Genomic DNA, 15,754 nt, shown 5'->3' with positions numbered 1-15,754 from the left:
CTCCAGTTTCCTCCTCCGTAAAACCAGGTGAGAATCCAGTCTGCTCGGTCCAGGGCCAGGTGATCAGAGGTGGGGGCGCCCTGGACGCAGACGCCAGAGTTCCAGGGAGAGCACGAAGCACACGTGGCAGCTGGGGTTGGGCTGGGCGTGGCCAGGCTGGGGTCGCTGACCCGGGTGATGGGCAGGATGGACGGCTGGGCAGAGGCAGCCTGCTGCCTCCTAAGGAGTCGTGTGGCCCGAGACCTTTGAGGGAGGTGACAGGGTGGGTGGCTACATCCAAGTCAGCCTTGGGTATTAGAAAGAACACAGGGTCTGCTGTCAGAGAGAACCCCACCTCCACCACTTAGTTCCCCCAGCGCCCTCTGCGTCCCCAGGTTTCTCATCTATGAAATGGGTACAATCTCACTAAGTGTCCCCTTGTAACCAGCTCTAGCATTTTGTTTCGTTTTGCTTTTTAAAGATTTTATTTATTTATTTTTTAAAGAGAGGGAGAGAAACTTCAGTGTGTGTTTGCCTCTCACACGCCCCCTACTGGGGACCTGGCCTGCAACCCAGGCATATGCCCTGACTGGGAATCGAACCTGGTACCCTTTGGTTCGCAGCCCGTGCTCAATCCACTGAGCCACACCAGCCAGAGTGAGGCACTAGCATTTTGTGTCTCATACAGGAAGAAAACACACTGGCAATTGAATTATGATGTAATGCTTTCTTAGCACTTAGAGTTTTTATTTTGGATTTATTATAGAGCCCTAAGATGTTGTCTTAAAAATCCCACATCACTCTTGCACCTAAATATAAAGGTGAAATAAATGAGTTCAGGAACTGCTGAGAGATTCTCAGGGTCAGCGTTCTGCTGATCTGTACCACCTTTTCTGCTCGGAGCCTTCCTTGTCCCATACTTTTTGCCCAATGTTGTTCTCTACGCCACGAAGAGCTTTGCTCCCCTGAGGCCTCTGGGACTCTTTCCGCCCGCCCTGCAGGTTTGACCCTGGTGCTTGCTTCCTCTTATCAGAAGGTGTCAGCAGAAGGTTTCGGGAAGCCACCAGCACTCGCGTCCCTTCCTCCAATGATCCTAAAGTCCTTTGTGATGAAATACACAGAGGATGCAGTTGTCCAGCGAGGCCACTGGAAATAGTGACCAGAACCAACCGGGTCATGGCCACCACCCATTCTAACCTACAGCGATGATAGGATGTCATTGACTTAACTTCAGCCAAATCTTAACTGTGAAAAAGAGTTTGTCATAGAATTTCAGCATATCGCCATCATGGCTGCCTCTGGGGATTCGTGTGAGGGCGAGATAAACCTGTGCCAGGCCCTGACTGGGGCCCAGCACGCCTGGCTCCGCAGTGGTGGCCCCTTGGCATTGCTCAACCGCCCCCGCTCCCGCGGCCCCCGGGCAGCGCCCTCGCAGGGCCCACGCAGGTTTATGGCGACAATCACTGCCCCTGCCAGACATGATCTCAAAGCCATAAAGGCTTTTACAGTTTCACTCTCCCCTGAGATAAGCCCAAGGAGCCCTTCCCAAGGCCGGGGAGCAATTTCAGAGCCTCAGCGGGAGGGGCCGGGTGTTGCACAAGGAGGGAAATGGAACAGGTTTTATGGCCTCAGCTTCTCTAAAAATACCAACTTCTCATACCCTCAACCTGAACCTGTTGGTGAAACCTCAGCACCTGGAGCATAGCGGTATTTATTGGTTCGTTCATTCATTTGTTCGTTCGCTCATTTATTCATTCAACAAACAGGGAATCGAGTACAGGGCAGGCCAGTGCGGATCACCTCACTTCGTCACTATTATGGTCTGTGTGGACCCAGGGCAACTCGCTCCCTCTCATCTGCAAGACGAGGACAAGCCACTTAACCCGCCTCACGGCCTCACTGAGGTGGCTAGGCACGACCAGTGGGCTGGCACACCCAGCACGCAGTAGGACTGCAACCACCACCTGGACGGTGGTGTGGCCCAGAGTGAAGACCTTGAGTACATGTCTCTGTGGCTACAGTCCCTCTGTAAATGATCTCACGCAATTATTTTGGCTTGTTTTTCTTTCATATTTTTTATTAAGGTGTACTGTATTTTTTAGGCCATAAGACGCACCTAGGTTTTAGAGGAGAAAAATAGGAAAAAAAATTTGAAGCAAAAAGTATGATAAAATATTTAATAACATAAATAACATAATGTTTCACCAATGTAAATGTAAAGCTACATTGGAGTATAAAACACACCCCCCTTTTCCTCCCAAATTTGGGGGGGAGTGGGTCTTCTAGTCCGAAAAAATACAGTAACTTCCATACACTAAAACCTACCTTTTTTTCAGTGCTCTCCAAGTTTTGACAAACATGTGCGGTCAGGTAACCAGCGCCGCAGTCAAGATACATGCCCGTCGCCCCCGAGTCCCCTCCCCACACTGCCCCTGGCAACCACGGGGGCATCTCTCCCTGGACCTGTTCCTTTCCAGAACGTCCCGCAGATGGAATCCTACTGCAGGCAGCCTTGGCGTCGGGACTCTTGTGCCCAGGAGGCGGCGTCTGAGGTCCAGGGCTCCTGTCAGCGGTTTGCTCCTGTGTCTTGCTGAGTGGTGTTCTTTCCCCTCTGGCTCTTCCACCACGTTTGTGCTTGTTTACAGCTTGACCGCTCTCTCTCCTGCCCACCTCTTCCCGGAGCTCTAGGCTCCTACATCCCAGGAGTCCTTGGATGTTTAATTAGCATGTCAGACAAAACATCCCAAGGGAACCGTGCTTTCGAACCCAAGCCCACAGCTGCTGCAGTGTCCCTGACCTCGGCATGAGTACCACCAGCTTCGTAGTTACTGCTTTTCCTTCACGTGTCCTGTCCACTAGGACAGGATGCCCTGCAAATCCTCGGCAGGGCTGCTGCTAAAACATCCCAATCTGACCACCCCTCCTCACCACCACCTGCATTAATTTTCAATGTTGTGTAACAAATCGCCCCCAAATTCAGTGGCTTAAAACAACACCGATTTGTCATCTCACTGGGTCTGGTCGGGCGGGCCTGGCGGCATAGGGGGCTCTGCCCAGCGTCTTACGCAGCTGAAATCAAGATATCAGCTGGGCTTTGCTCCTCCCTGAAAGCTCTGGGGAAGGATCCACTTCCAAGCTCATCCAAGGTGTTGCCTGAATTCAGTTCCTCATGGTTGCAGGACTGAGGTCACCATTTCCTAGTGGGCTGTCAGCAGAATCTCTCTCAGCTTCTGGAGGCTGCCTGCTTTCCCTTGCCACACGGCTCCCTACATCTCCAAAGCCAGCCACGGGGATGCCCCCTCAACAGCAAATCCTGCTCACGCTTCTAATTCCGTTTGCCAGACAGGAAGACCCCAGCCCTCTTTAAGGGCTCACCTGATCAGGGCGGGACCACCAAGGATAATCTCCTTCTCACAAAATCAGCTGGTTTGGGACCCTCCCTCTGCAAAATCCCCGCACAATAGCACAGTTGCGCCCCCTTCCACCCGTCCTCCACAAAGCTGCCAGAATGACCTTTGAAAAACGCAGATGTGGCCACAGCCCTCCCGCAACCTCAAATGCCCAGTGGCTTCCCATTTCCGGTTGCCCAGTGTTCAAGGCCCGAGCCCTCTGGCCCAGACCAGCCACCGCGGCGTGCTTCTGGGTGTGGGAGGAGGACTTCAGAGGCATGCTGACTAATTTTGGGGTTGCCTGGGGACGGCATTAAATGCCATTGTCCCCCAAGCCTTTCTCTTTAGAGGTCTTACTCCCTTCTGAAAATGTTAGGGAGACAGTCTCCTCTGGATGGCGCGTGCCTGCGACATCTAAGTACTTGTCACTTTCCCGTCTGAAGAAGGAAGAGCAGAGCTTTCCCGGGCAAGCCTACCCGGAGGCACCTGAAGAATATTGTTTTCTTTTCGTGTGAATTTTCCCATCCCCTCCTCTTTACGGCAAGTGATACTGGTTTCCCACCTGTGTCAGAAATCAGGGTAAAGAGAATAAGTGTGAACTGATTTAAAGAAAGATAGTGAGTAGGAGAAAGGACAGTGGTCCTTGGGCGTAGAGAGGGTCAAGGTGGCGTGTGCAGTGACCGAAGGTTGGAACCCGCTCCGGCCCCCCTACCCCCCACAGGCCGTGCCCCCTGCTGCCAGCCCAGCCTGCCGCCCACCCTCTCTCCTCAGCCGCCAGCTCTGTCCTTTATCCACCGTCCTGCTGCCCCTGAAACCTTGTCCTGCATTTACACACCACTCTTCTTTCCTGACTGCCGTAATCGTTCCCTTCCTCAAACCATCGTCTTCACAGCCGTCACTCTCATTCCTTTGGCTCTTAAGCTTCAGCTGCTTGCACCCTGGCCAGTGTGGCTCACTTGGCTGGAGCAACGTCCTGTAACCCAAAAGGCCACGGGTTTGATTCTCAGCCAGGGCACATGCCTGGGTTACAGGTTCTGTCGATGTTTCTGTCCTTCCCTTCCCCTCTACGGGGTGAGAATTAAAGAATTAAAACTTTAAAAAATGCAGCTGCTTTGCCCATTGCCCTTGGTCAAATGATGAACGGCCCACAGCACACACTGTGTCTGCACCCAGCACACACTGTGTCTGCGCCCAGCACGCAGCAGTCGCTCATCGACGCCCTCCTCCATGCCATCATGGCGGCCCCTAGGGCCGGACCCCAGGGGTTTGGGTTTCAGCTGTCACACCAGCTGTGGACCTTGGTCAAGTCCCTTCCTCCTGCTGAGCCTTGGTTTCCTCGTTCATAAACTATAACAACAAGAACAGCTGACTCAGGGGATTGTTGTTGTGGGGATTAAATCATGTCCCACAATGTTTGACGATGAGGAAGAGGTCGATCAGTCTGCGTTGTCCCAGGAGTCAGCCTTTGGTCATCATCAAACAGCTGCGTGGGATCCTGTGATCCAGGTGTCTCAGCTCATGTCTTGGAATTTACACGTGACACGCCGATTCCGGAAAGGTAGAGCAAAGGTGACCTGGGCTCCGCAAAAGAGGAAGTATGGCAATGCCACCGGTGCAGAATGACAGGTCATTCGCACTGCATGGAATTTCCTGTGGTTCCCCACTCAGCCTGTCGCCTACCCAGAGTCCCTTTCGCCTCTCATCCCCGCTCTTGGAGTAAGAGGGTTCCATTCAGAATAACGGGCTAAGAAGCTTCTGGGATTGTGGCTGGGGAAGCAGTCTGTGTTGGGGGGTCACACTCCCGATTCCCAGCGCGGCCACATGGGTTGGTAGGAGAAGCGCAGGTTCTGGTCCTGGCTCAGCCAGCTGTGCTCTCCGGCTACGAGAAGTTCCTTCACTTCTCTGACCCTTGATTTCATCTCCTCTAAATATAATGGGATTTGCTGTTTTTCTCCTGAGCCGATGTTTTACAACTGCAGTGGAAACGAAGGTCTGGCCGCCTGTGCTGAGATTTGAGATTAACTGGGGCAAAGGGTTGATGAGGTGGCCGAACCAGGGCCTGAGGAATTTATGGCAGCCGGGTTTATGGTTTTGATACGGACTTATTAAGCACACTCTAGGACCGCAATCGCCTCCTCCACCCCACCCCCCGCCCCACCTCTACGCTGGCACCAGCATGGATGAGGCTTCTGTTGCAATATCACAGAAAACATTTCCTGGTACTGGTGAGTGGAGGGAGGGACGGGGGAGGCGGGAGTGGCCCGGGGCTAAGGCAGGCAGCCAATGGGTGCTCCGGAGGTGGGAAAACTTAACGGTTAGCCTCTCGCTAGAAAGGGAGAGGCAGAAGGGCTCACGCTCGCAGTCCCCATGGCGGCCCCTTCGGGCACCTCTTACACTCGGCAGTCCTTACAGTTAGTTACTCTTGTCTCGTGCCGCCTAATCCTGACAACTCTTGCAGGGAGGGACCGCTTGCATTTTGCAGACACAGCTCCCAGGGGTGGGTGGGGGAAGTGACCAGACCAACGTTACACTAATCCCTGGGCTGGACCTGCTGTCCCCTCTGTTGAGGAAGAACTGAAAGGGTCACTATGCTCCACCCTCATGCTTGAGCAACACCTCACCTAGGCCCCCCCCCCCATCTCTGAATGCCCTGGGGTGCTGGCGAAAGTTCCACAGCACTTTCTGCTGGGGGAGGCCTTGACTGGTAGAGGGTACCAGCTCCGGGGGTAAATGCTCCCACCACCGCTGTCAGTGAGGCACTGCCCAGTGGGAAGAGCAGTTAACAACCGACTCTCACACACCAGCTCCACAAACCCGAGTGAGTGTGTGGCTGTGTCCTCGGCGCCTAGTTTATCAGGGGATGAGACCAAGGTGGCTATGAACCTGACTGGAAATTCTCATGTGTCCCCCTTGCTTTTATTATTTTTCAAAGCAACACCTGCTTTGATGAGATTTCCCCATACCTACTTGTCCCTTATTGCCGGCAGGTTGACCCAGGACCCGGAATAGGGCTCCATCCTGGACCATGAGGGTAGATGCCAGACCATTGGACCCTCCTGCCATTCTTCCAGATCTTTCCATCATCCGCTTCCTTTCCACTTTCACTGTCTCCACATACTGAGGACTCAACAATCAAGAGACCAGAGTTAGGTTCCTATCTCCAGCTGTCAAGGAAAATCACTTCCGCTGAGCCTGTTTCCCTACCCGTGAAGTGGGGGTGACATAATAATGTCTAACCTGCTTTCCCGCTGATGTGAAGATTAAGCGACAATATCGGACGTGGGCACACTCTTTGCCTGCTGTAGGAGACTGCCCGGCCACTTTGGTGAAAGGCGAAAAAGACCCATACACTGGAAGAGTAACCAGAGTACCTATCTGGCTATTTTCATTCTTGTTTCTAACACCCGAAAGGAAGAAGACACCCATCCAAGGACTTAGAAAACATATGTGCCATTTATTTTGCTTTATAAACATCTGTTAAAACACACGAGAAATGTTTGTTTCTTTGCCCCATTGGGTGGCAGTGACGGGGGCTCAGATGTCAGCAGGGGACCAAATGACATTCACAGCAACTGCAGGAGGCGGGTGGATCAGAGAGAACCCATCCCGCTTCCGGAACTTCCAGAACCACTTGATGCGCGAACTCCGAACTCCGCACTTCTTCCCAGCCAGGGCAGACCACAGAGCACGCTGGCCAAGTGACTGGCCTGGTCGTCACAAGGAATGTGGGGGCAGCTGTTCACAACCCTTTTCTTCTGCTCCTTGTCCGTTCTTGGGAGAGCCGTGTGGGCTCGGGAAGCTTCCGGGAGCTGCCTCAAGAAGGGGCTGACCCGGTGGAGGGACAGCAGGGTCCGTGCTTGCCCTCCCAGCCATTTTCTAGTCTGTCCATTTTGTTTTAGGGCTACAACTCAGGTAGACAAAAAAATCCCAATGTGGTGTCTCAGTGGAGAATCAGAAGAGTGAACTTGCCTTTGTTTCGTTTCCTGCATTGCAATAAAATTATTGAAGTGGGACGGGTTTCCCCTCCAGGAAGGGTTGTTGATTCAGGCAGAGGACTGACCCCCTGCCCCAGAAAACTGCTACCATGAAAAGCCACCGTTACCCCACTCCGTCCCGTGGGAGAGCCTTATCTCAGCGTGGCCACCACGACATTGCAGGGTGGAAGAGCCAGCAGTGGGAATGACCACGATGACCAGAAGGACTCTGGCTTCCTGGCCTTGCCCCAGGCCAGTCTGAGCCCTTGGCTGGGATGTCTGGGGAACCAGGATGAGATGTGGCAAAGGGAGGCCTGAGAGCTCTGAGCAGGGAAGACTTTCTCCTGGGGGTGGGGACTTGGCTCGCTGGAGTGGGGGCGGCCAATCCTGACAGCGCTGGAGATGCAGAGATTTCTCTTGGACATACGGTCTCCATACCCTCCATGCCTCTTCTTGCCAAAAGCAACAATCACTAATGATGGAATGTGGGGGCAAGGGGGTGCTGTCCCCATCTGCTCAGAAGGGTCATCCCTGGCCGGGGGGCCAGTAACCAGTCTGTTCACCCTCCCTACTTAAGCACAGCTCTGGTTGCAGCTTTAATTCCCGCTGGCAAGAGGCATTTTTTAGAATCCTGCAAAGCCACCAAAACTGCATGGATGAGGCTCCAGAATGTGCGCTGAGTGATGCTCCCCGGAGCAAGTCTCAGACCCAGACCTGCCCCCTCAAACTGGCCCACTCCTGGAATGTCAGGAACCTGATCTTTGACACACACCACTCAGAGCTGGGAGTGAAGAGAGAAAAGGGGCCCAAGGGTTATGAATTCTCCTTGTTTATCAGCAAACAGGATTCTGGGCCCTAAATGGACCTGAGTGCATCCTCACGTGAATCTTAGTTCTGGGCATGGGCAGGACTCCCGCAAAGCGTGATATTTTGGCTCCCAAGCCTGGGGGAGGGGCAGGAAGTCCCTCAGCTCTACCCCAGTGAGGACAGAAGGGTCCATGCAGGGTAGAGGTTCAGCCACCCTGGTTAAGAGCTCCTGTTCTGAACCAGGTGGACCTGGGATCCAGCCCTGACTTGGCCACTTACTAGCTCTGTGAGTTCCAGAAAATTCACAACCTCTCAGCCCTCAGTATCATCTTCTGCACAGATCTCTGGGTAGTAGGGAGGAGGAAAGGAGCTGATGCGTGGAAAGTGCCTTCAGATAGCCCCGAGAATAAGGAAGAGCTCAACACAGGCCCTGGCAAGTAATTCCACGCCCCCCCATCCAATAGCACTCGGACCTGGGGACTCACCCATCCTTCTCCACCCCTAAGCCTTGCCTCTCTCACCTGGATCTCGGCAGCAGCCCCCACCCAATCTCCCTGCTCCCTCCCACCTATGTAGGACTGCTGTCTTCAGCTTCCGAAAGCTCAGCTGGCTGCACTCCCTACCCAGGTACTCAGGGCCCAGGAGCCCAAGCGCCCGTGCCTCGGCCTGGCACTCGAGGCCCCGTGCAGCCTGGCATGCCCGCTCTGCTCCGGACAGCCCTGTCTTTCTGCTGCCTCCCTCTCCGGCCCTTCTTCTGGCCTCCGGGCCTCGCCCGGGCTCTCCTCTCCGGCGGTGGCTCCTTTGGAATGTCCTGTCTCACCTGCTCCACCAGCCGGAACCCCACCCTGCCTCAAGGGCCTAGTGCGTGGTCTGCCCCTGTGTGGGTGCTTTCTCCGACCGGCCTGGCCTTCCCTGCAGCTCCTGCTGCAGTCGTCCACCTCGAGTTGTTCTTTCATCGTTGAAAGCCTGTAGGGATGATCACTCCCAACCAAGGGGTCCCCCCAAGGGTCGGACCCAAGTCCCTGAGGAAGGGAAGAACGGTGGGTCAGAGGCAGAAAGTGTCTTCCTTCTCGACGATCTGTTACACTGTGCTCAGCCCACCAGGCTCTGAGAATGCTCCCAGGGTGACTGGGAGAACTGTCTCCAAGTCTTCCTCGGCCTCTGGAGAGGTGGCCCTGGAGAACCTGACAGGCTGAGGTGGCAGTAGCACATGGAAGGGGCACTGGAGGCTGGGGCAGCAGAGCAGGGAGGAGTCGGTAAGGGGTCGAAAGCCGACCCCACCGGCCCCACCGAAGGGGCGCCCTGCCTGTGGCCCCTACACAGCAAGCTGGGCTGGGTGAGGAGGACCGGCCTGAGGGGGAGGGAGCCGCGCTGGAGCCAAGTCCTCTGTGGGTGCAGTGGGTGGGGCGGAGGCGGACGGGGGAAGGCAGTGGCTTCCGCAAAGCTGTCCGAGGCAGCCGAGGGTTTTCCAGCCGGGGTCTCCCCCAGTCAGAGCCCCTCATCCAGAGCCGGGGTGGAGGGTGGCAATGTGACGAGGTCCACAGCCCAAGTTCTTGGGCCCTCTGCCCTTCTCGTGACTGCTCTTGGGCTGGCCCCGTTGTCTCAGCTTCCCTCACTGTGACCGAGGGACCACCAGGGGCTCTCGGAGGGGGCTGGGGGGGCCGGCTGAGCCCCCGACCCCCGGCCCCCCGGCGGCTTGCTAGATGACTTCTTGCTTGGTGATGGTCAGCTGGGGGATAGCGGAAGGGGGCTTGACAATGGTGGCGACCGCTCCCGGCAGGAGCTTGTAGGGCTCAGACCCCGAGCCACCTGGTGGTGAGGGCTGTGGCGTCTCAGGGGTGGCTGGAGGGACAGAGAGACAGACTGCTCAGCATTCCCGCCCTTCAGGGAGTAAAGGGAGAGCCCGAGGAAAGTTCTTCCCCCTCTCTGGGCAAAGAGGAAGAAGAGATAGTTCTTCCTCTTCTATAAAGTGAGAATAGAGCTAGATGCTCTCCGAGGCCTCCGAGTCCCAGGTCACGGTCACAGCCTTAAGCCCCGTGAGGTCTGGGAGGCAGTGGCTGGGCCAGGTTGGTGGCAGAGCCTCCTTCTGGGTCCTGCCCAACCCCCACTCCCTCCATCTGATATGGAGGCGTGGGCCCCGTCTCCCAAACCAGGGCCCGAGTCTGACTTTCCCCAAGGACAGTGGGACATGCGACAGGAATGCCCACTCTTGGAGAGAAGGAGCAAGATGGTTGATACAATGCAAGGTCGCACTAACTGGCTTTAAAAATACAATTTCTCTGATATCTAAGTAGATGAGTAACAGAAATTGGCCTCACACCCACAATGGGTTCAGAAAGCACCTGTGACCATGACCCACTTGGCTAATTTCATTCCATGGACCACTTTCCCGAAGAACAATCCCAGTGAAATGAGATCTTATTTCAGCTGACGGTCCTTCTCAGTGCTAATCCTGCTCTTTGAAGAGCTTTGCCAGGGGCAAACTCACTGCTGCGGGAGTTCACCTCGGAAGAGAGTCTAGTCCAGTGGACGTCCCAGCCTAGTGAACAGTCTCACCCCAAGGCCTAGCGGGGAGGCTCACCCACTCGAGGAGCCTTATTTAGCCAACAAGCTCACCTAGTGACAATGATGTCATTTGCACCCTAATGCCATCCCCCCCCCCCCAGTGGGTTACCTCATCCCAAGGACAGCTTGCTTCAGTGAAGGCTGACAATCGCCCCACTGAGTAATAGCCTTAATAAGCAGCCAGTCTCGCCCCTCACCTGAACCCTGGAGACAGAGAACTGCTGTATTTTGGTTCTTGTCTTCTAGGCGCAACCTTCCCTTGGCTCCCCCCTTACACCCCAACCGCACCCCTTCTTGAGTAGAGCCCGAGTTGCCCACCTGCCTGCCCCCTGGGCCGGGGCCACTCACACATCTGCCCGTTGCTGAGGTGCGCAGGCATCGTGTTGGCGACGATGACGTTGGTGCCCATGTGCTCCTGCATCAGGTGAGGGTGCAGGGGGTGATGGGCATGAGTGGCATCACTGGAGGATCCTGCAGGGGAGGGGGAACTCAGTGAAGATGGAGAATTTGGGAAAAGGACCACGGGCCACCATCTTCCTCAGGTGTGGCCAGTCGACCTGCCCACCCCTTACTGAAGATGCCTACTGGGCGCCTATTCCTGGGTTAGCGAACTGTGGTGTACTGTTCCCATCCATACACTTTATGAGGATACTGGGAAGACCCAGCAAGCCAAGAGAACAGAAGTGAGTTAAAAGAAATAAGGAGTATGTAGGGAAGCACTGAGAGAATTTAAATATTATATCAAGTACTGATTGGATGTTAATATAATGGGTTTAATCAATGGTTCTCAAAGTTCATGGTATGAAGTCCTTCAAGCCTTTGGTCCCAGCTCACCCACCAGTCTCATCCCCACCCTCTGCCCCTCCGTGTCCACAGTTCCAGCTCAGACGTCTCCTCCGCTGTGAAGCCTCTCCCGATTCTCCCCATTCTAACCAGAAGTAAACTTCTCCTTCCTTGAAATGCCCATGGTAAGTAATTTACCTGTAACCCATCTTTTGTGAACAGCCACTTCTCCTGCTTGGGGGCATCACGATGAGCCCACACTTCCTCACTTGGATGCTGCCTCCTCGCCTTCCAACTCATTTCATCTAGTACCATCACTGCAAAAATTCTTCAGCCCTCTTGAGGCCACCAATCTCAACCTCCACTTTTCACTATCTATCACCCCATCTTTACTTCTGTTGGTCCAGCCAAGATGCCATCGCCCATTATCATAATCATCCCCCTGCATTCATTGTCAACTCCCTCACAGCTCCCCTTCGGAGTAAAACATTTTCAAAGGGTTGGTCTACTCCTGTAATCTCCACTTCACTTGCCCACTCGCGCACGCTGCAGCACCTCTCAGTCTGGCCTCCTTTCCCACGGTCCTCCGACAGACACTCTTTTCACAAGCAGCACCGAGAGCCTCCCAGTTGCCCATCCAGTGAACACCTCCATCCCTCTCCTGCGGAACTTAACACCATTGAACGTCCTGTCCTCTTTAAAACACACTCTTATCTTGGGACTTTCCTGGCTTCGCTCCTATCCTCCTGGCTAGTCTTCCTCCTCCAGTCTCCTTCCCTGGCACCGAACTGCTGGAACAACACAGAGCTGCCTTTCATGCTGAGCTTGGGGCTTGTGTTTGAGCAACAGGCGGACCTTCGACTGCCCCCTCGGTCACTAACCAGGATATCTAAGTCATCTCAAGCTTAACTAAAGTCTCAGATGGATCTGTGGGTTCACCCCTCACCACCACTACCACCTCCATCCTCCGACTATTTGTCTCAGTCTTCCCGTCCTGGTAAATTGCTCTGCTAGAATTCCTGTTACTCAAAGCAAAAACACAGGCCTCACCCTTGACTCTTCCTCTTCCCCCACTTCCCCTCGTCTGATCAGTCAGCAAGTCCTGCGGGTCCTTCCTCCAAACAGATGACCAAGCTTTTCCTCCGCTGGGAAACTTCCCATCTTGCTTTAGTCCAAGCCCCATCGCCCTTCCCCCGACTGGAGGCAGCATCCTCGGGGCGCTCCTGCCTCCACTTGGCCCCCGCCCCCGCACTCCAGTTTCGACCCAACCATCAGAGTACTTAGTTTAAAACAGGAGTCTGATTTGCACTCTTCTTATAATAGTTGTGTGAGAATCGAATCCCAGCTTCTGACCCCGGCTTGTAAAACCACGTGCTTCTCATCTGGATTCTGCCCGCTCTCCAGCCTCATCTCACAGGACTCCGTCTCACACAGTCATCCTTCCTTCTTTTCCCCGAATACTCGCCTCTCCTGCCTCGGGACTTTGGTAGCAGATACTTCCACCTAGAGGGCTTTTCTCTTGGCTTTTAGATGTTCTATTTCCTTTCATCCATCAGGTCTAAGCACAAAAGTCACTGCTTCAGAGGAATCTCCCTTGTCTAACCTATCAAAAGAGGCCCCTCTTAAGTGCTGCTGTATTGTTTCACCTGGTTATTTAAATATCTGCAGTTACCTTCTTTCCTATATACTGGATTACTGCCTCTTCCCATGGGCCCTTACACACACAGGCATGTACACACTCACACAATCACCAGGAGGTGTCCTGTTCTTGTTCTCTGCTGAATCTCCAGCACTTAAAACAGTGACTGAATCTGGCTAGGCTCCCAGTGCCTGAATAAATGGACCATTGTTCCCATTTTCCTGATGAGGGAACTGAGGCTCAGATAACCTAAGGGATTTGCCCAAAGCCGCAGAGTGAGGAAGGGAGGTGAGCCCAGGTCTGCCTGAGGCTTGTCTCTTGGAGAGGCCCCTCTGCCCCCACCCACCTCTCAGTCCCTCCTGGGCCTGGCACGGACCTCCCAGCAGCATCTCCTGCAGCAGGTTGTCGATCTTGGCCATGCCGAAGAGCTTGATAAACTGGATCTGCTCGATCATCTGCCAGGTGATGCTCTGCAGGGTGGGCAGCAGCAGCAGCAGCTCACCGAAGCGGCCTCGCGAGTCGTACTGGCGGTCATTGATGTAGTCCTCCAGGCTCACCTGCACCTGGGACCGCAGCCGCTTGATCTTACCCGGGTCACTCAACCCCTTGGCATCTGCAACGGGAGAAGGTGGCAAGGGATGGCAGGGGCCCAGCTGGAGCATCTGGAAAGTCAGGACCCAGACCTCCCCTGACTCATGGGGCCCCGATTGGGGGCCTAGTAGCCCAGGGTCACATGAGAGTCATCGGCAGTGCTGGGATGAGGATTCAGGGTCCTCAAGAACCAGAGTTAGCTAGGGCAGCTGGTAGCTTCCTGGACTCGGGCAGAAACGTGTTCCCGTCACGTTTCCTGAGATGCAGGACTGGGAGAGGGAAGCCAGGGATGGAGGACAGGACTTCAGGGACATACCCAGGAGGGCACTTAGCAACTTCCTCATTACACTGAGAAAACTGAGGCACAGAGCAGGGAAAGGACCTGGCTCAGGTCGCACATCCGGTTGCTGACAGACCCAGGGTGTGGACTTGGGGCTCCAGATCCCAGTGGAGGCCCCACTGTCCACGCCTCAGCTCAGGCTGCTGCTGCTGCCTCAGAACGGTGTCCCCCCCCACCCCGCTCCCTTGCCTGCATCATCTTGGGGTCTCAGCCTAGGTTTCACCTCCACCAGGAAGCCTTCTCCTTTCCCTCCGCCCCGAGTCTGTGTTGTGAGTGTTCATCATGTTCCCAAACTTCTGTGGCTGTTGGCTGCACAGGAGGTAACTGTCCCTTCCACTAAGCTGTGAGCTCTGTGCAGGCAGGCCTATGTCTCACGTGGCATTTTAAACCCACCACCTAGCGCCATGTGTAGTCAGTATTTGTTGACTAGGTACTAGATGAAAGGATAGGTAGATGGGTGGAAGGATAAATGAGTGAAAAGAAATCAATGGATAAATTCTAGATCCCAGTCTCAACAAGGGAACTCAAGCAGTGCTCTACTAGGTCATCTCACACTTCACAGACGTAACGCATTTATTTCCTAAAGTAAGTGGCAACAAGAGGACTTCACCCCCACTTCCCGTGCAGGGCTCTCTCCACTGAACTGTGTCTGTGCATTCTTTTATTCAGTCAATAAACTTTTACTGATCACCACCTACGTGCCAGGCCCTGTTCTAGGTCACCTGCCCCTCCAAGCCGGGGAGCTGACCCTGACTCAGCATCAGTAATCCTGCACATTTTGCTGAGCAATTACTCGGTCTAGCCCAGTGCTGAGCACTGCAGGGGATACAGCTCTCAAGGAAACTGGACCTAGAAATCTTATCCTTTAAGAAATGGGGGATAACATGTGGTAGGAACGAACATAGGCTCGAGAGCTGGTTAGTCTGAAGTTCAAATCCGAGCTCTGCCATTTCCTGGTTGTGTGACCTTGGGCAAATTAATCGATCTCCCTGTACCTTAGTGTTCTAATCTGCAAAATGGGGATAATAATTCCTGCCTCACAGGTACCATGTTGCAAATAATAAGTGAGATCATCCACATAGAGTGTTTAGAATGGTACCTTAAGAAGCATTCCATAAATGGTGGTCATCTTCCTCTTCATTAATATTATTACTAGAGGTGATCTTCACGTAGGTGCCTGGCACCTAGTAAGCCCTCTCTAACATGTAAGGAGGGAAGGAAGCAAGCAAGCCTTTGGGGTCCCAGGAGCCTTGACATTGTTCTTTTAAAATAGGGCTTTACACACAGACATAACTACAAATGCAGATGGTAAGTCAGTGGATGGAATGGAGCGAGGGGCGGAGCAAGCCGAGAGAAAGGGCGGGGATGCCCACAGCAGACAGCGGGAGGTGCGGTCCACGGCCCCCCCAGTGCACACCTGAACCACAGATAGAACTGAACTCTTCATGAACTGTGTTACACACCACATGTTTTCCTACCATACAAACCTACCGTGACGTTTAATCATGAATTAGGTGCAGTAAGAGATTAACACCAATAACTAATAATAACATCGAACAATTCTAACAATACATTGGGATAAAAGTTATGTGAGCGTGGTCTTTCTCTTCCTCTCTCAAAATGTCTTACTGGACTGTCCACACCTTTTCACCTAAAGGAAGCACTTCCTGCCCTCTCTTCTGAATGC

General features: G+C 54.0%; 1 protein-coding gene across 5 annotated transcripts in view; it reads right to left on the bottom strand.

Annotated features, from left to right (window-relative positions):
• Positions 1-8,968: 8,968 nt before the first annotated feature.
• Positions 8,969-15,754, bottom strand: part of HNF4A (hepatocyte nuclear factor 4 alpha) — a 29,598-nt gene continuing 22,812 nt past the window's right edge. For 2 of the 5 annotated variants that reach the window (XM_037164631.2, XM_037164627.2), the window contains exons 8-10: positions 13,483-13,749; positions 11,033-11,185; positions 8,969-9,991 (exon numbers count right to left, since the gene is read on the bottom strand). In XM_037164631.2, coding sequence (XP_037020526.1) covers positions 9,849-9,991; positions 11,033-11,185; positions 13,483-13,749 — 563 coding nt within the window. In that variant the 3' untranslated portion in view covers positions 8,969-9,848. The remainder of the gene's footprint in view (positions 9,992-11,032; positions 11,186-13,482; positions 13,750-15,754) is intronic. The other 3 variants (XM_053671054.1, XM_037164633.2, XM_037164630.2) reach the window with 3 other exon arrangements.

The sequence above is a fragment of the Artibeus jamaicensis genome, unplaced genomic scaffold (genome assembly GCF_021234435.1).
Source record: "Artibeus jamaicensis isolate MK-2021 breed Jamaican fruit bat unplaced genomic scaffold, CSHL_Jam_final contig_685, whole genome shotgun sequence".
NCBI classification, from domain to species: Eukaryota; Metazoa; Chordata; class Mammalia; order Chiroptera; family Phyllostomidae; genus Artibeus; species Artibeus jamaicensis.
The sequence above is the reverse complement of the archived record's forward strand: the minus strand, read 5'-3'. Positions and strand labels throughout refer to the sequence as shown.